At 30.8% G+C, this 25,409-nt stretch overlaps 2 protein-coding genes across 2 annotated transcripts in view; one reads left to right on the forward strand and one right to left on the reverse strand.

Moving 5' to 3' along the window:
* LOC147068450 (UDP-glycosyltransferase UGT5-like) overlaps window positions 1-11,856 on the forward strand; it is a 45,331-nt gene extending 33,475 nt beyond the window's left edge. The window contains exon 7 of the mRNA XM_085952988.1: window positions 11,851-11,856. Within this exon, the coding sequence (XP_085809114.1) occupies window positions 11,851-11,856 (6 nt within the window). The remainder of the gene's footprint in view (window positions 1-11,850) is intronic.
* Window positions 11,857-16,614: 4,758 nt separating this feature from the next.
* Window positions 16,615-25,409, reverse strand: part of LOC147068451 (uncharacterized) — a 343,294-nt gene continuing 334,499 nt past the window's right edge. The window contains exons 10-11 of the mRNA XM_085952989.1: window positions 17,033-17,156; window positions 16,615-16,627 (exon numbers count right to left, since the gene is read on the reverse strand). Of these exons, the coding sequence (XP_085809115.1) occupies window positions 16,615-16,627; window positions 17,033-17,156 (137 nt within the window). The remainder of the gene's footprint in view (window positions 16,628-17,032; window positions 17,157-25,409) is intronic.

Here is a 25,409-nt window from a genome sequence, read left to right on the forward strand (position 1 = left end):
TTACTCAATTAAGAATGTTTTAGATTTTGATAGTTGCCAATTATTTATGGTTTCAAAACCTAAAAGGTGCACAATTTTAATAATTTTATCTGTATAATAAATATACTGGCTCTCTAGGTGAAACATGAATATTCATGAGTATGGCAGAAACTGCTGTTGGTGGATAATCAAATTTACCACTTTTATATAGCGCTGTGATAATATCACATGACGTGATACTTTATTCACAGTCCATATGTTTCAATTCAGCTGCACATTTCGCTTGGCTTGCAATGATTTTACGGAACGTTTTAGTATATTTTAATCAATTTATTGTAGATAAACATGATATAAAAAGTGAATGTAACATAACTAAATTATATTTATAGTCTTTACAACAGGGGTTTCAATAAGGTTGATCACGAAATGATTTTTGGTCGATCGAAGTATTCAAATCTACTAAAATGAGCTAACAATTTGTATGCCTGTTTTGGTTTGACATACTTGTGCGAATCGGCATTTTCGCAAATGAAAATTATAAAATCGAAGTACAGAACCACTTTAACGGACGAACATTTAGAATCATGTTTGAGGAATGGTTAGAGTTATTACACCCCCAATTATACAAACATCGTAGACACCTTATAATGTAGGATAAGTAATTAAAGCTTTGTAGCATCCGGAAGCTCAAAATAAAATTTATGTATTTAAAATAAAATAACTACAGTTATGTGTGTAAATATTTTTTTCTATGTAGGTAAAACGCTTTATTTAATTTTCTTAGTAAGATTCTATTTTGGTTTAAAAATATATCTATTATAATATACCTACTATACTTTATATATATGTCATTAATTTCAGGAAAACTAGATCGCGGAGGATTTTTTTTCTCCAAACTAACTCCACTAACTGGAGAATACTAGTTTTGAGTAATTTGACTTGGAAGTTGTTAAAATGTTTGAAATGGTCCATCATGTGAGTTTATTAAGTAATCGTAAAAAGGATGACTTTAAAATAAAGACTGTTTATTTATTAAGAAGGTTTCCAGACGGTAATGTTTGAAATAAGGAACATTTTGGTATAACTAACTCAATATGTCATTTTTTCGAATTAGTGTCTTCTGCCAGAACAGTGACGTTATGTAAAAATTAGTTGACGCCCCTGTTTCATAAGGATTCGGTATTCACCAGGAAACATTAATTTAATGGAAACTGGCTTATCCTACCGTGTGTGATATAACACGGTCCGGGTTTCAAGTATGAAAAAATAAGTAAGAAACGTGTTAAAGTATAATAATTGCTATTTTCAATATTTACGTCTACGTTTGTCTCATAGTATGTATTGAAGTTTGTCATGTAAACATGACGCATATTTAATTTTTGATTACAGTTTGTGCACCTTATAACTCTTGGGTTTATCGCCTATTTAAAGTAATAAAGTAAGCCCTGTTTCAAAATTACTACCACACTCGGTAGGCTAAGCCACTTGTTATTAATATTGTTTCCAGCTTCATACCGATACTGACACCTTACAAAGACTATCCATCTAACGGTTACTCAATGTATCGGAGCTTTCTTTTAATAATGAGCTGATGACACTTATTTGCCACTTGATTTTTTTTTAAATATATAATCTATACATATTATGATTCATTATTATATTATTTATAATTTATAAATCACGTAACTTTTACTTTTATACCGACGAAACTTATCTAAAAAATGGCCAAAAATGGAATTACGAACTACCATAAGACGCCATATTGAAAAAGTCATTCGAATGTCAGATTTTGCCAGTCGTGATTGGGTAGTTTTAGACAGTGGCTCCCCCATCTCAATCTCCATATAAGTTTGTAGGTCTGTACAGGTATTTTCAGATTTGGGCACTGAATGTGTCCACAAGATTTTTGGCGTAAGGGAATTTTTGGTCATAAACAAAAAAGTCTCTACTCGGCGAATTCTTGGAATATAATAGTTGTTTTATTTAACGCAACGTTAAAATTAATCACTTCTATTAAAATAAGCAAAAGATTTATAAGTTTAATTACCACACTAAATACAATTTAAAAACATTATTGTAGTCTGAAGGTATGATATGATACGATTGAGATTAAGAGTGATAGGTTTATCAATAATGATAGTTATTATATTGATACACAATTCGGATCAGCCTCAGAGAAAAATGAAAAGTTGAAGCGAAAGAGACTAAAAACATACATCCACTGTAATCTGGCCGACTTAAAATACTGATTCAAGTCCAATTCATGATAATATTTTCCCAAAAAATATATGTAAATATATTATGAAGTCCCTACAATTATTATTTATTCATTTTGTAGGACGGTTAACTTATTGTAACAATAATTAATCACCTCAATACATAAATATGATAAACCACCCTCGATACTACAGCAGCCTTTTGTAAAAAATAGATTCGCAACTTGCATAACTCTAGCAATGGTTGTTATTATTTGATGTTCATTGTATTCATAATGTTTATTAAATTCAATATTATATTGACGTTTCCAAGTTAACACTGATACCAGAGTGTTGGCAAATAAATCTTATAGTAGAAATGTGAAGTTGTTTTCAAATGAATCTGCAATGCAGTCACTTGTAGCTAATCTAATCAGTAGACAAGGTGACCCCCTTTGCTTCACTTCAATATCTTTCAAGAAAACATACCTACGCCATCTTATTTTTAGATGAATCATCAAAGAATTAATGCTAGATATATTAGTTTAAAATTTCAACAGTATATTAATTACTATATTATTAAATTTGTAAATTTCAACTGGGTACATTGTCTTTTATGACTTAAAACATGTTCAGATAGGAACATTCAATAATAGTTCCCTGGGGATAGATTATACCATCTCTGTTCTGGCAGAACACACTAACTGGAGAATAGTAGTTTTGAGTAATTTGACTTTGAAGTTGTTAAAAAGTTTGAAATAATGGTCTATCGTGTGAGTTTATTAAGTAATCGTAAAAAGGATGACTTTAAAATAAAGACTGTTTATTTATTAAGAAGGTTTTGTTTAGAAAGAACATTTTGGTACTAATCCAATATGTAATTTTTTCGAATTAGTGTCTTCTGCCAGAACATTCTATGTAGATATATTCTGATGTTCTTTGGCTTTCGAAGTTTAAGTTGTTTGGCACCTATTGCATACGAGTTACTTGAGTTGTGTTTTAGACCAGAAAAAAAACTAGAATAATGCAATAACGTAACGGAATATGACCAATAAAACAATTTTCGTCACTGATTATACCAAAATCAAATTATTCGACTTATTACCTTCTTATGTTATATTCATGCATAGATTTTTCAAAATGCTAATGATCAAAATTTGAAATATGTGATTTAAAAAAAAAAGATTTATAAGTAGCCGATTAGTCAATAGGCAATGATTTATTTGCTAAATTATTAAAGTGTGGAAATAAGTTTTTAATAAGCAAGTTATGAGAAATATTATAGTGAATAATAATTACAATATAATTATTTGAAATAGGTGTAATTAATTGGTGAAACACAATTTAATTATTATAAAATAAAATAATTTTCCAACATGCATTGCGTAATATAAAAAAATGTTAGTTAAGAAAGTACCTTACTTTTTATCAGCTTGCCTAAGCCCTATAGTAGGACAGTACGTACGATAATGTTTCGTGGGCTAATGTATTACAATCTAAGAGCGCGATGCAGAACCGTTGACGTTAAGTAAGTAGCCCTTTTAACAAGAAAAATATGTTACACATTCTTTCTCTCTTCCACTTAGGCGTTCTATTAAGTATTGTAGAAGAATATATTTTTCTCACTGAACTTAGGTCATCGAAATCGGCCCCTTAAAGTTAGGTGCCTATCTTAAGGACTTACGCCCCTAAGTATGGTTCTGTATTGAGCTCTAACATGTTGTTCATAAGTTCATACAGTTTTATTTTTCACATGATTTTTTTTCAATAGCTGGAACTAATTATAAAAAAATAATTGTTGTTTTTATTTAATAAAACGCAATTTTTTTTTGTAGTACTTATTCCACTTTTAATCAATAGATAAGGACTGGTTTCGTCCGCCTCAGAGGGACATTTTCAACTGCTGAATGCTGAATGCAAGATGCTGAGTTGAAAATGTCCCTCTGAGGCGGATGAAACCGGTCCTAATCTATTGTTTAAAAGTGGAATAAGTACTACAAAAAATTGCGTTTTATTAAATAAAAACAACAATACAATGCAGTTCCACCATGAATTGACAGTTAACAAAATAAAAGATAATAAAAAAATAACATATGAGCTTTTGTTAATTATTGTCTGGTATTGGTTTGAAAGTCAACCGAAAGGAAACCAACGTTATATGCAATACTAGGGATTGCAATACAGGTATTTAAACACCAGTACCCGAGTATTTTTCGAAACCGAAATACCGGTTTTAAAAATTAGACAATACCGATATATTCGGTATTGACAGTGGAAACAAAATCTATTAATTAACATAAAAATAGGACTGTATTTGTTTGTCGTGTAACGCAATGTTTGGTTTACTTCCGTGGCCCTTCATCGTCCTTAGTGACCAGCAATGACACATGCTATACAATATTAATATTTTGAAGAGATTTTTATATATAAGTATTATATTTATTGGTAGATACTTCTCTTTTTCCAATTATCTTACGAATACCGGTATTCATGCCGGCGTTCAATAGAAAATACCGAAATACCGGTATTGGTATTTTCATTTGGTATTGCAATCCCTATGTAATACCACCAGCCCTGATTCGGATTTCCCCCTGATAAGCGATGGGAAAAAAATATTGACAATGTCGACAGTTTTGAATACTAGAGATTCATATTACACATATAGTTATATACCGCACTTCACAAATAGATCTCGCTATCTAAATAGGAATCGCTGTTGTAGTGGCTGCATTCAGTCAAAAGAAAATGCCGCCTGTTCGATCCTTTATTCACATGACATTCTGACAGTACTGCTGTAGGGTAGCGAGTTTTGGCAAAATTACGAAAGCTGAGAGAAACCGTATAATGAAATTTGAGAACATACATATATTATTATTATGATCGCAGTAGAGACTAGATGTGCAGTATTATGATGTTAAGAGTAACGAAAAGATAGGAAGGTAGACCATGCAGTCCCTCCTCATATTGAAGGTGAATAAACGACGTTGGGTCTGACTACATATGTCTCAAGTCTCAAACGGGCCTGTCTGTTCACCAACTCAACCAGATTCCGGCATCCTGGAAGGTTATTGAATACCGTTCACTGGTAATGCGGGATTTAAGCATGTGAATGTCTCTGAAATAACCGCTAAAATAAAATAAAAACCATAAAACACATCCTTTAACTAAAAATATTTATTAATCAGGGCTACAGTGATGGCAAATAATAATATTGGTGGTTTATTTTGTCTGTACAAGTGTATCTGCTTAAGTGGTTATATTATGGGACTATTTGATGATAGTGTTAGATGACGATGTTAATTTGCATTTGAAAAGTTATTAGCAAAAACACAATTTTGAGCGGCCTGTAAGCTATGGGTTAAGGGGGACATGCTCAGCGTAGGTCAAAATAGAACTTTTATTACCGTTAAATTTTTTTTTTTTAAAAATTCGGTTAGGTACATGTTCAAACACGCGCGTTAACATAATCTTACTCCCTACTTCAATTTCAGTTTGTCAATTTATGGCTACGACCGTATGTTGTAGCTTAACCACTGGGGAATGACAAAAGAAATGACGTATTTCAAAAAAACACTACCTTATTCTTAGGTCAATAATTATTATAAAGCAATCATTATTCGTAGTATGTTTATCACACTTGAATGGTCAAAGACATAGCTTATAATTAGTATCTTTAGAATTATCTTCAAATATGTTAATTTTGCCCATTTTTTGAATAATAAAATGCCTAATTCTTGTCAAATTTGGGATCACAGAGATTATCAATATAATTTTTATCGTAAATATTTTACAAAAATAATCTAATTATAAATTATACTAATGATTTTATAAATGCGTTTAAAAATTAATAAACGTAAAAAATCTTAACACCACTTCACATGGACGTACTGAAATATGACCATATTCTAAAACATTAGAGCGAGAAGTTTAAAAGAACACTATTTTATGTAATATAAATACTTTATGCAGTCATAAAATGTTTAAAATAAATATAAAGGATAACAAGGCTTCAAATTTATATAAATTAATTGTCTACAACATTTAAGGAATGTCCAGGATCATGGTTTGAAAATGCCATAAAAGCTCTATTTTGACATACGCTGAGCACGTCCGCCCTTAAGATTATGGTATTAATTTTGTGACAGATTTTAAATGTTTCAAGGGTCCCCTTTAAATAATCTGACGAATTGGTTGCGTCATGGAAAATTGCTGCTGTCTACAGGGTGTATACGGTAGAGCTACGGGATGCTGGCATGAACTGGTAAGGCAGAATACTGGCGAGCGATGGGGATTTTTATAGGCACCGCGTGTTGTCGATTTGCTCTAACCAAGGAACTCAAAGCAGTACTTACAACAACACAAGCTGGAAGAGACATGTTTATAATAGTAATTAATTTGGCCGTATGATTATATTTTTACCAGTCAGTAAGTACCTAAGGATTAGACCAAACATATATATTATAAGTCATACTATTTCAAACACGGTATTAGCAAAGCTTTCAGCCGCAAAAGCTGCTGTGCTGATAAAGTGTCTTTAACAGGGAGCTTTACGTGAAAAAGCTTTGATTTAAAATTCTGTTGCCGGATGTGTTATTAGTTGGAGGTTTTGTCGATGGGTAAAAACCTTCGCATGAAAAAAATCTTGTCACTCGCGCAGTGGCACATAACTGGAATACGTTTAAATCAATTAAATTTATTATGTAGATGCTTAATTTCGTAATAATTATCTGAAATATGGTATAAATTATAGTTCTGTCATGTATCATTTTAGGTTATACCTAACTGATACATTTTTCACAAATTTTATAATATAATATATTATTCAAAAAGTGTTGAAAATTCGGTAAAATTTTCCAAATATTAGTTTCAGAGATTAGAAGATGTAAAGAAACCAACTTTATAAGTGCATAATATATTAGTTAGTCTAACTTATATATTATTATGCCACTTACCTCCTTTAAAAAATATTCTCGCAAAAATGATATACCATCATAAAGCGTCCGGTGTTCGAATTTAAAATTAGGCTCATCAGAATATAGGTAAAAAGTATTGAATGCTATGTCAAATGTTAACATTTGCCGCCCTCATTCAGCAGACAACCTATATTGGTGGATCTATAATTTAAACTTATATTAATACTAGCACAATATGTATTTCAACGAAGATGTGTAATATAGTGAAAATTTTACTGTATATTAAGCTATGTTGACTTATTTCAGTGTTAATGTAAATAATTGAAAATATTTAAGGGCACATGAAGATGCTGAGAGATATGTCTTTGTGATTCGAGGATACTGATAAAAGTGTATGTCGTAATACTCATCACGTTCAAAGTTTTTGAATTAACTTACATAAGAATAATATTAATTTGTATGTGCATGTATTATGTAGATGCTAAGTTTTTTTCACGAAACGCTACAGGAATAGCTATGTCAGAGTATGCACTTCCGGTAATCCCATTATGCATGCGATGCAAGCGCGACCAGCGGCATAAAGCTCGCGACACGACTTTATTTATTTTCCTCCTGATAAAAAGCTCCCTCAGGCGGTTTCGTGAAAACTTTCAAGTGTTATTTTGTGGCCGAAAAAGCAAGTAAATTGAACAAAAGCTCACTAAAGTGGTTTTGAACTATTTACTTTCTGGTAGGTAAGAAATACTTGGGCACACAATTATAAAATGGATCAATTTAACAAAGAACAGTAAAGTTGCACATGCGATTTATTATAATGAGCACGAATTACATATTGTAATTCCCAACTTCGATTATACAAAGTTAATTGCATGTGTTTCTCTCCCTCATTACCGCTCCGTATATGACTTCTTTTCTGTCAAAATTATAAAACTTTACGCTAATTTATAACAATGCTCCAGAACTAGACTTTTTTATAAAATATATTACTTACTCATGAAATTGCAATGCAATTTAAGGAAATTTTTTATTACAACTTTTCATTATAATGTTATGGATCTATCAACAAAAGATCGGTTGTGTCATCATGATGTAGGCGTATCCCACTGTCGGGGCAAACCGTCTTACGCATTATGAAATCCATCATGATGTTAAAAAGAAACGGTGCAAGTGCACATCCTCGCTTGACTCCTGACGTGATTTCAAAGAGGTCAGAGGATGTTCCGGCTGCTCTCACGCGAGAAAAATATATCTAAATATAATTATGTGTAAGTATATCAATATATTATTGTATTATCAATTTTAGTCAATTGTACATACTTCTAAGTAAATAAAACTATACAATATAATTATAATATTATACCATATTATTGAAACTGAAAAACAATAAAGATATATTTATTCTACAATGATTGAAATACTATTATAAATAAAATTAATCATGTATTTATTATATAAAAACTAATAAGGTATTAAAAATATTTGGCAATTAAATTAATGTTTTTAATCTTGGAAAATGTTGATCAATATATATTTTTAATGAGATTTTGAAAATGGAATCATTGTAACTAGTGGATTTTGTTTAAATTGGTATAGTTGTCTAATACATTGTTACCAAGCCAATATAAATACTTTATTTATGAATTTATTTGAGTTCTATGATAGTAAAATATTACATTATTTAACGTTATATTACTTTTAATGCCGCAAATCTACAATTGGTAATCACTGGCGTATGAAAACCACAGAATGAGCACTAATACGCTTCGTTGAGCATGTTCGCTCAGCCCCGGGTCTTGTATAATGTAAATCTCAGACAAGTCAAATATTTAAGGCACATACATGCGACTTGATAATAATTTTGTGAAAATATCTCACTTAATATTACGCATTCAGTTGAGAAAATTAATTAAAGTCGACCACTATATTGCTATATTAATTTGTGGAATAATTATTTATTGGTCGCATTGCTGTAAAATACTTGAGAAGGATCACTTTAATAAAAATTATGATTTATAACAAATTGGCGGAAGCAGGAAGTTCCTATCACAAACATTTAAAATGCAGGGCCTCATGAGCATTACTGCTTATGTAAATTTCATTCACGTTTTTATTAATCAATCTCTTGAGACAAATCAACGGTAAATAAGAATTGTATTAATATTAAAACTTTTATTTTACTTTTGTACACCTATTCCGTTTGAGTATTTTCAGGCACTGTGTTACTGTACACTTCTAGGTATGACATATGTTTATTTATAGAATGAATGATAGATCATTGGACTTCACATTGAAAAAACGGCCCACATGCTCAGCGTAGGTCAAAATTGAGCTTTTATGGTATATTCAGAGCATAACCCTGGACATACCTTAAACGTTTTAGACAATCTATTTACATAAATTTGAAGCCTTATTATCGTTTATATTTATTTTAAACATTTTATTGCTGCATAAAGTATTTTTAATACATAAAATAGTATTCTTTTCAACCTCTCGCTCTAATGTTTTAGAATATAGTCATATTTCGGTACAGCCATGTGCAGTGGTGTTAATATTTTTTAGATTTATTAATTTTTAAACACAAAACCATTAGTAAAATTAATGTGAACATTATATAGTGAATATATTTACGATAAAAAATTATATTTAATAATCTTTGTGATCCCAATGCCTAATTTGACAAAAATTAGGCATTTTATTATTAAAAAATGGGCACGATTAACACATTTGAAGATAATTCTAAAGATACTGATTATAAGCTATGTCTTTGACCATTCAAATGTAATAAAACATCTTACGAATAATGATTGTTTTATAATAATTATTGACCTAAGAACATGGTAGTACTTTTTTGAAATACGCCATTTCTATTGGCATTTCCCAGTGGTTAAGCTACAACATACGGCCGTAGCCATAAATTGACAAACGATAAATATAGTAGGGAGTAAGATTATGGTAACGCACGTGTTTGAACACTTAAAATAAATATAAAGGAAAATAAGGCTTTAAAATTATATAAATAGATTATCTACAACGTTTAAGGAATGTCCAGGATCATGCTTTGAAAATAGCATAAAATCTCCATTTTGACCACGTCCCCCTTAAGCTCTGTTAGTTATGCTAAATAAATAGAATCTAGTAGATGATTATGATGTAAATCACAGGATGTTGAGGGTGACCTTTTTATTATATAATATTATATGTTTGTTGAAAAGGTAAAGCTACCTCAAGTTTATTCGGCTTTCAGTTGAACTGATTGGCTATTAATACTTTGGACGCGGAAGACGCACACGGCGCGTAATGACCAGGCGGCCGATCGATGTAATTAACGTGCATTTTAAAGGGGGCAATTAATATCTCATTATTTCTTCAGCAGCGAAAGCGTTAAAACGATTATTGGCATTGCTTTTGCAATAGGTATGTCGCATCTTAGGTAGCCATATTTAGGAAGTCTTAGTAAACCAAGTAAACCTTAGTAAAGTAAGAATAGTAAACCCGTCCACCTAATATTTTATTTTTGTAAAGTAGAGCAATATATTTTAAATATGATTATGATGTTTTGTGAGAGGAAAAATGTTATCAAATAGTAGTAAAGTGTAGAAAATACTCTAAATGCAAGACAGAAAGGGCCGTTTCAGACGGGACACCGGTGTCGCGCTCGTATATAATAAGTAGGCCTTTGTATACGAATAAAGGGGCCTTTGTATTATGTTTATAAACGCCCCAGAGCTAATAAATCAACGCGTGTCCGGTACACTTTTCCGTCGGCCGCTACATTCTCAAGCCGCCGAAACACTTGTTTTTATTACCGCAGAAAGTTTTATGTTCTAATTTATAACGCGAAATTATGTGTTGACTCATTAGCTCTGGAGCATTCATAAACATAATACAAAGGCGCCTTTATTCGAATACAAAGGCCTCCTATATTATACCGAGCACGACACCGGTGTCCCGTCTGAAACGGGCCAAAGTCTGTTTTGATTAAAATTTATTCGGCTTCGTTTTATTTATTTAGTCTGGTGCATGATGCCATTCATACATATGCTCTTAGGCGTAAAACCCACTTAACGCAGCGATTGGGGCACTCGCGCAAAATTTCACAACTGGCGCATAAATTATCGAAAATACAACGTAATCAAATACGCCAGCGCACACTGGATTTGACGACGCATTGTGCCCGCCCGCCCCATAATTCACCGTTGTTTGGCTTCTCAGCGGGACGAATTAACGAAAATACAACGTAGTCCATTCATTGAACACGGCAAGCAAAATCACGCTTCTGGAAGCGTCGTCGATAGACGGGCGAGAAGGTACTATTTAATAACAGTGAACTCATTGTTAAGTTATTGCGTGTCCGATATTTCGCTGGTAGAATTATGTCATCGTGAATATTAATTACAAGCCCCGAGAAATTTAATAATATTTTTATTGCTTTGTTTTGAGAGACGCTGATAATAATAGTTATTTTGTGCTTCTTGTGCCCCTTATTAGATAGGTGAAGGGTAATGCGCGGGTGGGAGGGGGCCTACTTCGCACTTGCGCACCGAGCGCCGCTTTGGTGGGCTTTATGCCTTAGGATGTTCTTCCTATTATATTCCCAGCATAACTTTGAAGAGAGGTTTTCGTCAGTTAAGGCATGGTATACTATTACGTCATAGCAGGCGATGGAGGTAAAAGCATGGGTTAATAATAAGAAGAGTACTACAGTTAATTTTATGGGTGGGTATGTTTTTTAAGATAAATAATGATGTTGATTTTCTCTCTAGGTATAAAATTGATTTCTGGTACCTGGATTGCATACCACCCGTCTGCTTCTTGGTAATTCTATGGGGGAAAAGAGAAACGACAAATCTGGAATAATTTTAACCAAAATAACATGTTAAACTTTCCATGAAACAGAAATTAAATAAAAAATACAATAAAGTAATTGTTATTGTAAAGAAAGAAAAATTATTGAGCGGATAAAAACATAATATGAATATGAAAACTACGCTAAAATAATAATAACAAAAAAAAACTTTTAATATGTCGATTGTCATCAATTTAGTTATGAAATATAATTATGATTCTACAATATAATATTAACCTAAATAAACAACCTATCGCCGAGATTTTATTATGAATCACGTATTTCAAAATTGGAACGCCGCATAGTGAACGTGTGTACGATTCTTATATTTTATGTGGGAACGGAAGTACGAGAGATTTGATAGTTTTAGGTTTAACGGCCCACGTGCTCGTCGTAGGTCAAAATTGAGTTTTTATTGTATTTTCAAACCATGATCCTGGACACTCCTTAAACGTTGTAGATAATCTATTTATATAATTTTGAAGCCTTATTATCCTTTATAGTTATTTCAAACATTTGATGACTGCATAAAGTATTTTTGTTACATAAAATAGTATTCTTTTAAACCTCTCGCTCTAATGTTTTGAATATAGTCATATTTCGGTACATAACTGTGCAGTGGTGTTAAGATTTTTTACATTTATTAATTTTTAAACGCATTTATAAAACCATTAGAATAATTTATTACGAGATAATTTTTGTAAAATATTCACGATAAAAAATTATATTGATAATCTCTGTGATCCGAAATTTGACAAGAATTAGGCATTTTATTAATCAAAAAATGGGCAAGATTAACACATTTGAAGATGATTCTAAAGATATTTATTATAAGCTATGTCTTTGACCATTCAAGTGTGATAAACATCTTATGAATAATGATTGCTTTATAATAATTATTGACCTAAGAATAAGGTAGTGTTTTTTTGAAATACGCCATTTCTTTTGTCATTCCCCAGTAATTAAGCTACAACATACGGCTGTAGACATAAATTGACAACCTATAATTGAAGTAGGGAGTAAAATGATATTGACGCGCGTGTTTGAACATGTACCGTTTAAAAAAAAATAAAAAAAAATTCGGTTAGGTACATGTTCAAACACGCGCGTTAACATAATTTTACTCCCTACTTCAATTATAGTTTGTCAATTTATGGCTACGGCCGTATGTTGTAGCTTAACCACTGGGGAATGCCAAAAAAAATGGCGTATTTCAAAAAAACACTACCTTATTCTTAGGTCAATAATTATTATAAAGCAATCATTATGCATAAGATGTTTATCACACTTGAATGGTCAAAGACATAGCTTATAATAAATATCTTTACAATTATCTTCAAATGTGTTAATCTTGCCGATTTTTTGAATAATAAAATGCCTAATTCTTGTCAAATTTGGGATCACAGAGATTATCAATATAATTTTTTATCGTGAATATTTTACAAAAATTATCTCATAATAAATTATACTAATGGTTTTATAAATGCGTTTAAAAATTAATAAATGTAAAAAATCTTAACACCACTGCACAGTTATGTACCGAAATATGACTATATTCAAAACATTAGAGCGAGAGGTTTAAAAGAATACTATTTTATGTAACAAAAATACTTTATGCAGTCATCAAATGTTTAAAATAACTATAAAGGTAAATAAGGCTTCAAAATTATATAAATAAATTATCTACAACGTTTAAGGAGTGTCCAGGATCATGGTTTGAAAATACAATAAAAACTCAATTTTGACCTTCGACGAGCATGTCCCCCCAGGGATATTATATAGGGGTATTTATTGTGTATTATGATGAATTGGTCAATTTCAGTAATGGCATTATACTCGAATTTTCTAAATAAACAAATTTAAATGATGGTAATAATTTGAACGGAATATGCAATCGAAATTCTTCATTTATTACGACCAGGTTATCTCAAAATGCTAGCACTACCATCATAATTCGCAATTTAGTGCGACAGTCTTGCCCAACTCGTTCTAAACTTGCACTAGATTAAACCCGAAATCTATGTCTTCAGAGATAGGCACTCTAACAAATAGGCCACCGAGGATGCTTCCATTACCCAGTTTGTTCTTACTAACGCACTAATACACTAAAGACACTTACAAAATATTATATACTTATAATATGTCATATCTATAATATAATGAATAGCAGTAACTGATTTAATAACAAAAAACTGTCGAGCTAAAAAAGGTAAGTATGTTTTAAGACGTATTTTAACACTAGAACGAATACGAATAAAAATATATTTTAGAAAATATGGATACTTTAATTTTACTAACAAAATAATATCAGATGTTCAAATACTGAAAATATCACTAATTTATCTCTCCTGTAAAGTTGTGGACGTACTACAGATTACCTCACGCATAACAAGGTCGTAGTTTTTATTTTCTTTTTAGAGTTTTTCTAGAGTTCTAAGCAAGGAAAATGTACAATTTATACAGTACAGTGTAAATGTTACAGAGGTTAAACCACCGGACAGGAGCAAAGTGTATTTTTAAAAAGGTCTTTTTTTTAAAACAGGCGTGAGTACGTTCGTGTGTTCGAAAACTCAATTAAAAACAAACACTCGCCTTGAAATGTAAACTTAAGTCAATTTAACCGAAGTGAGGCTTGCAAGAAGGGTACGTTAGGTTAGGTTCAGGCCGTTTATTTCTTTTCGGTTTGTCCGTGATGTTTTGTAAGCCATTTGGCGGAAGTAATGGCTAAATTTTCTAAAACAAGACAAGCAGCACCCTCGTCAGAGGTTTAAATGAACGTATAACTGAGATCTATTCATTTATGGGGAGAGATTTACGCGCATTCTGCTCTACACGAACTTTTTGCGAAGCTATTCTGGAAATTAATGGCCGCCAGACATTGATTGATACAAATAAAAATGCACACACAAAGCGTATTATAAAGAAAAGCCTATTTAAATAAAGTTATCGTAAAGAATATATAGCACAGAATAGATATACTTGTTTTTGGACTTTATAAATATGGTTACCTATTTATAAAAAATACATATTTTCTTTCAGCTTTAAACGACTCATTATAAGAATTGTTATATAACTCGCACTAGGGATTGCAATACCGAATAAAAATACCAGTACCGGTATTTCAGTATTTCCTATTAAATACCGATGTTAATACCGCTATTCGTAAATTAATTGAAAAAAAACAGAAGTATCTACCAATATAATATAATATATAAATCTCTTTAAAATATTAATATTATATAGCATGGGTCATAGCTGGTTACGAATAATGATGAAGGGCCACGGAAATAAGCCACACACCGTAACCCTACAAAAAATTACAGTCCTGTTAAGTTTTTATGTTAATTAATACATTTTGTTTCCATTTTTAATACCGAATATATCGGTATTGTCTGATTTTTAAAACCGGTATTTCGGTATCGAAAAATATTGCAATCCATAACTCGCACATCTAAGGCCGTCATTTCGAAATAAAAAGTACTGGCTCGCAAATATGCTTGTTCATGATGGATTTATTTCTAAACAAAATCGTAAAATCAACATCGTCACCGAAAGAAACTATCGACCCACGCACATCTAATATAAATTGACAAAAAATACATATTTTTTCTTAATTGATCACTACAAGGAAAAACTACTATTGATAATAATTATTGTGTTATTGTTAAAATAGCTACCAATTAAAAAAACTAAATTGATGTAATTTTATATTATTAGTATTATACGATTGTAAAATTGAATACTTACTACATTTTATTTCTGGTATTATTAACTCATTAGATATCAATTAATAAGAAGCAATGAATGAATAATTGGTTATTTCAATGAAGTTGGTATATTTAAAAAAAATATTATCTTTTAAGTGTATGACTAGCTCACGTCAAATAGGTTCTTCATTTCATTAATTTAAAAAAAAACGGAACACATGACTCTCCACAAAATATATTTCACTGCAATAGATTGTTTATAAGAAATAATTGTTGTTAGACATTTTATTCATAACATACTCTGGAGCTCTGCACACATTAGCAAAATATTTTCTGAATTTAAGTCACTGGTGGTATAAAATTGTAAATTTAATTAATTATTTGACATTTCATTTATTTAGCATATTTTTGGACGATGTTGTGACAAATAAAATAGCTACCAATCTATATGTATGATGCTATATATATATACTACAATACTATAATTTTAACAGTATTAAATTTCACAATTACAGTTTTTTAGTGGATAGATTTTTCAACTGTAATTTTACACTATCAAGAACCGATAGCCATTTCGGTTATAATAAGGTTACCACAATTACAACTGAAATAGTCTAAAAGATTAAATTAATGGAATTATAATATAAAGTTAATAGTTTTTGAATTAATAATAGTATACTGTTTGTTAATAATAATAATGTAATGTATTTTAATATATTACTTATACTTATACCAATGCATTTAAATAAACTGAGTGTTAAAAAAAGCAATGTTGTAATGTAAAAAAAATAATTTAAAAGGAAATGTATACAGTTAAGAATAGGGGTTTAAAATGGACAATTGAAGAAAAAGCGGAAGTGTATAAGATAAATTGACTATGCATAAATTATATGTGTTACCAGCTGCTTCTATTAAAAATTTACCTACAGGTATTTTTTTTTTAAAGATCTAATGATGTTGTATTTCTAAATAGATTATTCAGGTAACCTAAAAATATTGTAATAATATTATATAAGTTGCAATAATTAGTATATTATGATAATGCGGATTGTTCTATACATATTATATCGTTTTTATGGGACGCTATATTATTTTAATAAAATTATCAAGTGACAATATATGGAAATATGCGATAATAAAAATATTTATAAAGCATTCATACTTGAAACTAAATGTCAATAATTTGACACGTGTTTATTAAAATTTAACAAGATACAAAGCGTAAGAAGCGTTTACAGTAGGTAATATTATTACGACTTCTATATTATATATTAATAAAAGAAATAATTAATTGTTAAGATAGTGTTCGTGCATCGTGATATATATTAGTAATTAATCAACAACAATTAGTTTGGGGGGAACACGACACTTCGAAGAGGCGGGAACACTTACATATAAGAGGTAATTACCAGCATAGTGTGAGGGTGCGACTGGTGAGGGGGTGGCGGCGGGCACGGGGGCGGTTCTGGACTGCAACCCTGCGGCTCGTACGCCGGCTCGCCTAGTGGAGAGGCCGCTGAAAATCGTTGAAAGCACAATATGAAAATTATAATAACATATTATATGTAATACATACGTTAGAACAATTATTTTATAAGTTATTTTTGTAGATAATAAAAATAAAACCTTGAACTACAACCAGAGGGAGTGATATGAACTTTTTTAAATAGATTTTTTACCCGCACCGATTCGCTGATTCAAAAGAGAATATTCTTCTACTGTACCACAAGATTATTAAAGCGAATCCTCTACCTATCAGAGGTATCTAGCGGAAAAATATGAAACTTACAATTTGAGACATTTTTTTGATAATTTAAACTGTATTAACTAATAAATATGTATATGAAAACGTTAAAAAGAAAAATATTTTGTATTTAAAGTCAAAGATAAACTTACAATTTAAAAAAAATGTTATAAAATGACAATTTGTTGATGAGCTTTAATATTGGGACCACACTTAAATAAGATTTGATATACATAAAAATGATTTCAAGTTTATATTTTTTATAAATTTATTTTACACATTTATATTTTTTTTATAAAAATCGATGTTTTTTTTTTAAATAAATATAAAAAATATTAAAACTATGAATTATTCTAAATTCTCTACACGACATTATAGAAAACTTAAGGCTATACCTCAGTTGAGGCATGGTCTAAAAATATCGTGGCTAGGCTATGCGCGGATTGCGGGTGCAAATGACGCATGCCGACCGAAATATAATTTGTCATATAAATCTAACATGCGTCCATTTATTGTTCTATTAGTAACAATAATAATATATTGATTGACATGTTTTCTTTTTAAAGTAAATGGGTAACGTTTTTAGTCATCTTTACACGATTTAAGAATTAATACCCCCGTCGCCATCACGAAACAAATTGACGTATTGACACCTCAACGTTCGCTCTCAGACTGCAAAATTTCGTCGCGCCTATAGTTGAAGATTATTTGCCGTTTCACTGAAGTATCGCCTTAATAAATTAAATTTTATTAATAAACATGACCATTAAATAATAAATGTAATAATAAGTTGGGATCATTTAACAAATTCACATTTTATAATATTTTTTTTTAAATTGTTTGTTTATCTTTGACTTAAAATATTTTTTTTATTGTTTACAGATACGTATTTATTAATTAAGACACTTTAAATTGTAAATTCTCAAAAAGCTTCGTATTTTTCCGCTACGTACTCTAAACAAAAAAGTTAATGAAAATGTTTTAAAATACGATAAATTAGTTTAAAAATCCAATTATTTTTTTTCTCATAGTGTTGTTGAATTGAGATAAAATCTAATTCATAAAAACATGTTTTTTTAAATATCATGTATAAAAAACACAGTAGATAGATAGAAACTCGTATGAATTCTATTGTTTCGAATTAATCCACCCAATTTAATGTTTTCATTTTCCGTACAGCATCAGAACTGTGTTTGTAGTTTATATAGCGTCAAATGTACGCCGCAGAGGTGGAATAAAGTCACAAAAGAAATTATTGTGAAAAGGGTAGTTCATTACCGACTCAAATTGCCTGAAAGTTTATATCGTCAATTTATTTTCGGCGGACTCGCGCCATTCGGCGACTGTGTTGCCTGAAAAGTTTCAATTTATAACCTAAAATTTAATTTTTTTAAAGCTCGATTACTCGTAATTATTATTATCCCGAATGAAACGTTTTAATTTAAAATGTCTTCATACGTTGACCTATTTGATGAACTTTTCATACTACGTTGTTTAATTAAATAAATGAGACAGTATAATTAAAAGTAGTAATATCATACAGTAGGCTCATAGTAGTACGTAGAATCCGATAACAAAAAATCGATGGTAACAGGAAGTCGCATATTATAGAAGACTTGTTAAAAATATAAAATAATTTATCTCGTGATTTTTATTTATCAGTTAGTTCATTCATAGACTTAGACAATTTATTCAATCAGTTATGTCAGTTGAAATCTGATATTGTACCTAAGTCTGTGTTTTAAATATAGAAGTATTTTAAAATGTCTAGTTTTTCGGGTTAAATTATTATAAATTATTATGGAACAGGTACACAACAACGGATTTTTTCAAAGATGACGATGTATTTTGAGCGTATCTTGCGTTTATAAATGTTTAGGAAAATACATAATTTAAATTAATTGCTTAATTTTATACCAATGGGCTTTTGAAATTTCATCGATTTTTATGTATAAAGTGTACTTTCTCCATAGCCTACTTCTTTCCGAAATTTACCTTTCGCCACTGATATTATCATTATGTAGAAAAGCAAAATTGGGTAGTTTGTAGATAAACAATGATAGAAATAAAATCAACCAAAATAAGCACTGTCACGTATTCTAATGGTTTGATACAGGATCGGCATAAGCGTTGGACGGTATTAATAATAAATTATCAAATAATAATTTGTAGTAATCGTACCACTCAGCATTAAATGAGTGACACACTTTAATATGAACGTTTTGTTGTCAAACTAAAATAATAGAGCGATAATGATCGTCAGCATTTTCTCAATCATAACTAGATCAGTAAGGTCTGTTATGATTTGTTAATTGTGACAATATATCTTGTAATATATGTACTGCATTTGTATAAATTGGAAGGACAATCCCTGAATCCTCACTCACTCGCGACGCACTACTATCATCAAGAGTCCTTCACTCGAGATAGTCAACCGTAATTAAATTGAATAAAATCTAAATTATATAATGTTTGAGGCTTTCACGGTTGTTTTTTTATCGCAGTATATTCTTGGGTTTCCACCGTGTCTCCTTCTTCTTCTTTCTTAAAGCAACGTTTACATTCACATACCTACACTACTTTGAGCAACGTTTGCTCTTAGCTAATCGGATTCCTTTTGACATTCTTAGAGCAACGTTTACATTCACATACCTACACTACATTTTCATCATAAAACATATCATCTCTTGATAATGGCCTCTGCAACGAGCCCGAAACGTCGAGTAAAGAAGGAAGAAGTAGACACGGTGGAAACCCAAGAATATACTACGATAAAAGATTATTGTATTTTTGTATCGATTGATAAACTCTCCTCGAAACCTACAAGCAACAGCGACTTTATCTCACCTACCTCCAAATATTAACTATTACAGTTCGATCTTCCTTAATTATTCATATTGTCCAACTCATCTGCTAGATCCTCTATATTATGAATAACATAGGACGGGTTCATCTAGTTAATAGGTACCTCTTATAATAATAATTTGATTCACCTGGTAAATAACATTATTTTATATGAATATAATTTTTAACACTCTATATATTGAAGAATTTTGTAACTTCTCTAACTTAAAATAAATGTATATCGCCGTTTTATAAGTATCGATAAAGTATTTTATAAAATAAATAATCATGTAGGGTGACTGATATAGTAATTGGCCGTGTTATAGTAATTGGCCATTTCAACTACTAGTTAATAAAATAAGGTGTTAGCCATCCTTTTCTCACATTTGTCGCCATGTATAGCTCCCCCCTTTTCTTCTTAGTATGCCATATTTCAGAAATTACCACCAGAAGGTGCTAGTGTCTTCTTGGCTGTCAAACCTAAAAGTCTGTGAATTTGTGTGTCATTTCTTAAGAAATCCTTAAGGTAAGCTGCTTTTGAAATACTATTGACCTGCATTACATGGAAACCATGGATCTAATTGTTTTTGACATTTTCAGCAATTAACGTTACTTTTCAAGGGTGGCTAATAACTGTATCTGAAAAAGCGTGTTTTGAAGTAGTTGGCCAATTATGCCAATAACTGTGTTTTAGAAAAATAAATACGATTTTTTTACATATTCTGATAGAGCTATGAAAATTAGCTGGTACATATTTTTTTCGTGTAATTGTGACACCAATGAACAGTTATTAGCCGGGTGGCCAATTACTATGTTCGTCATATGCCAACTACTGTATTTTTTTTTTGCAGATTGTACATGATGTCAAAAAAACCCTATATAGCAGCCAGCAGTTAGATAAAGCTCATGAAGAAATTAAAGATAATATATCTGTGAGAGCTACCGCGAAAAAATATTGCATTCCTCGAGCTACTTTGCGATTCAAAATGAAAATTTCTACAATTCGAGCTGAATATGGACCCCATCTATACTTAACCAAAGAAGAAGAAGAATGTGATCTTGTAGAAAGGATAATAATATATGCGACCTGGAAAACAAAGAATTTCCCAGAAAAAAGACGATATTGTGAATAGCGTGCAACTTTTTTAACGAAAAATCCATGACCGAACCCTTTTAACAATAATAAGCCAGGGATATGTTGGTTGTAATCTTGTTTTAAAATGTCATCCAAATAGTCGAAAGAACGAATGAAGCAAGTTCACGTGTATGCAATTGGTAAAGGAAATACATAAGAACGCATTTTTGTATTATTTACATTATCAGCAAAATATGACGACACTCGATTGCCAGTTCCAGATTCCAGTCATTTTATTCGTCGATGTACACAAAACGCAAATGACGTACGAATTAAGTGTAATATTATATAACACATTGCAAATCGACGTAATTGCATTATATCGTAATGCAACGAGAATACTTCAACTATCAGATGTGTCAGTTTTTGGACCAGTGAAGAAAATGTGGAAGAAGGCTGTCCATGAGTGGTCTCCAATAACATTTTTTTTTCAAACAAGTAGTTGATAAAAAGCTCCAAAATTTCAAACGTTTTCTATCAATTGTGGCAATATTTTAATACGTCACAAAGAACATGCCCCAAAATTAGACACTTGTGTTATGTGGTACCAACTGATGTATCTGCCATGATTTGGACATATCGACCAGAGAGAATCTATCGGAAGGTTCTGACTTGAAGGATACAGAAGAGATGCTTAACTTGTTTCGTAATAAAGATTACTAAGAACTAGATTTTCTTATTAATTACTGACCATATAATTTTTTTGTCTTTTTTCATATTTCATCTGTGTTTTTTTTCAATTTAATATATTTTTTCTATAAAATTGTCATGGTTTTCTTTATTTACTCTGAATTGTTAATAATCAAAGGTTGTGCTAGCACGTTTAAACACACATTTTGATCAGATTTGAAGTGGCCAATAACTATAAAAAGGGGGGCCAATAGCTATAAAAAAGTGGCCAATTACTGTATTTTTGCTTTCCATCTAGATAAACCGTAATAATCAAGAAATGGGCAAAGTAATGAAGTATGTGTTAAACAAAATGAAAACGCAAAGCATTGATCAGTACAATTCCATTCTGAAACTTCAAAAATGTTAAATATCAAGAAAGTTATAACCAGCCAAAATAAAAAAAATCCTTAACTGGCCAATAGCTATGTGATTCACCCTATAGGTATTCTACCCTCAGAATAATTATACATTAAATTAAATCGTCAGAAATATGATTAACTGGTTGTCAAATTTATAAAATATTCACACGAAGTCGGTAACTGATGTCACAATCTACGAAATCTACTAACGTTGTCAGAAGTCATTGCCTGTATAGGGGATTTAAAGTATCTTGAAATTCGCTCCTGCCAAAATCAAGCCTGATTGTACCTACCTAAAAAGTTAAGTATGAATGGGTGAAAATTAATATTTATTGGAAAACTTAAAAAATATTTGTTGGAACTTTTGCGATGAAGAAAGTAAGAGTTTTTACACTTTTTTTACTTTTGATCGAATTGCATAAAATTTTATCGTGGCTTAAAAATTACACCATTTACTGTCGTAAAGTTTATAACATTTCGAAGGTACCGTACGCGCTTATTAAAAATTGGCATATTTAAATTTTAGCACTTTTTTCATTCTTAAACGACATTTTTTCAGAAGGATTTGACTGTATTAAATAGTTACATAATTTTCTTAAGAAGTCGGTGTATGTTCTCAGTGACATACTTTGGTGGTGAGTAGGTTAAGCATAAGTTAGACTAACAAATTATGAAGGCCGGTGAATGAGTTACACATTTTGTAAGCAGGTTTCGTGGAATTGAGTTGTTACCTGGTTTAAACGCCGATATGTACATGTACCTATATCAATATTTTAAAGATTTTTTTTTGTCTATTTAAGGTAGCAAAGAGATATTATAAATAATAAAATACCCAATGAATTTAAGACTAAACATGTACGGAGAAAACATTCTAAGTCTGTCTTAGGTGGTAATTTGACTAGATATATGACTGATTTTCCATGATTTTAGTTGCCTAAAAATATTCCGAAAATCGAGTTTTGAAATAATCGCAAACAACCACTAGAGCATTTTTTTTTAAATTAGAAGAAAAGTATTGAACTACCTTGAATATTAATGAGTGAGTGAGTCGATTTACATTTTTTTTTAAATATATATAATACTTATAAGGCTGCAGACACAGTACACTACGAGAAATAGAGCTCCTTGATTAGAAAGTCCTCGGTGACAGAACTCACATTATTCATTGAAAAATGTGAGTTATGACACCAACAGTCAACCTTTTCAACGATTTTCAATGTTTAAAGTGACTTTTGATATCCAAACATTTTTCTTTATACTTATAGATTAATGCCTTTGGAATCACTTGGTATATTTAACTCAAAAATGACAATATTGCAATTTATGCAAGTTATGACTCTAGGCGACTCATTTATTTAGAATATTTAGATCCTGAGAGATATTTTGGCGCATCTGAAAAATGGGTCATGGTAGAAAACAATACAGCGTGATGATTTTCGTTTGTTTGGTCAATATAGTTTTTTTTATACCATACCATTTTGTGTAGCAAATAGTACCAGGAAAAGTTTCGGCGAGAGTATGGATACTTACAGCATTAGGTTATAGCGCCATGCTACTCTGATGTACTAAAGTTATGTTTTAGTACATCAGAGTAGCAAACAATATAATTTTGCACGTTTCTCAAATAGATTACATAAACCATTTAGGTACAGATGTTTACTAAAAGGAAATTATTGTACAAATAAGATAAACGTTATTCTATGAATGATAATATCACACTTGAATTGTTGTTTTAAGTTGTTTAAAACGAGTACCCGCGCATACTGTATGAATCCCGCTGGATATCGTATTTTTTTTTCAAAAATAATGTTTCTTGTGGTTATATATTTCTCTGAGGTGTTTTCAAATTATTTATGTAAATGTGTATATAAAGTTAACCAAACTAGACAAAAGATTTTCTTTCACCCATACAACTGGAACATTAGTTGTGACGTCATCGCCGTATTTTTTTTACACAACAATTTTTATATTTCCAATTGAATGCGTGGAAAGATTGCAATAATGGAGTTTCACTATGTACCTATTTTCACGTCAATATTAATTCTTCTACCACTCATTACATTTTAGTGGTTAGTCAAGGTAAACATTGAATTTTAAAATAAACGTTAGCTATCGATTATTTGCTATTATTCGCTAATAATTAGGATTTATTTTTATTAAGGTATATAGGGGACATGGGGGTGGATCGAAAAAGTATATTGTGTCGCTAGATTTAAAAATCAGCCAAGTCCATAATATATGAATAGGAGAAAAAACAGCTTTTTGTTTTCTCAAATACACAGTCACAAGTGTGAAAGTTTATATTATTTCGAGTTTAGAATATTTAAAATTAATAAATTCCACATTTTGATAATGCAGAATAGTTAGAAAGCAGTAGTTCTTCAGCAATTCACAAAAAAGTCAAAAATACCTAAAGGTGAACGTGGCTGATTTTGAAATGTAGCGACACAATATCGATGTTTATGATATAATGTCCTATTGGAGGCGCTCAGGATCTCTTGGACAGTCAAGAGTATCAACAAATTCATCCTTGAAGAGCTAAGGACAAGATAAGAAGACAATCTGTTATAGAGATTATCTCAACCATCTCTTCCAGACGCACTATTCAGTTTTTTGGCCGTGTGATTAAGAGGGTACACCTATAATCGTAAAGGGGGAAAATAACGAGTTCTAGCAAGAGTGTGACAAAATATTCATAGAAAACGGCTGAGAAAAATAATATTATATTGTGTTTTATTTATAAAACTTTATAAAACATGTCAGTAAGAATTTCTGTGAAAATCATCTCAATTGGCTAAAGTTTTTATTATTAATCTGCGATGAAAAATAGATAAGTATTTAAAATACCGATTGTGCACCTAATCATGATTTTCTTTTGACAATTTCACAGCTCTTGTTACACGGAACATTACTTCCGTTACTTAAGGGGGGACATGCTCAGCGTAGGTCAAAATGAAGCTTTTATTCTATTTTCAAAGCATGATCCTGGACATTCCTTAAACGTTGTAGATAATC

This window comes from Rhyacophila brunnea, unplaced genomic scaffold (genome assembly GCF_057557595.1).
Source record: "Rhyacophila brunnea isolate RB1 unplaced genomic scaffold, BYU_Rbru_1.0 scaffold_3, whole genome shotgun sequence".
NCBI classification, from domain to species: domain Eukaryota; kingdom Metazoa; phylum Arthropoda; class Insecta; order Trichoptera; family Rhyacophilidae; genus Rhyacophila; species Rhyacophila brunnea.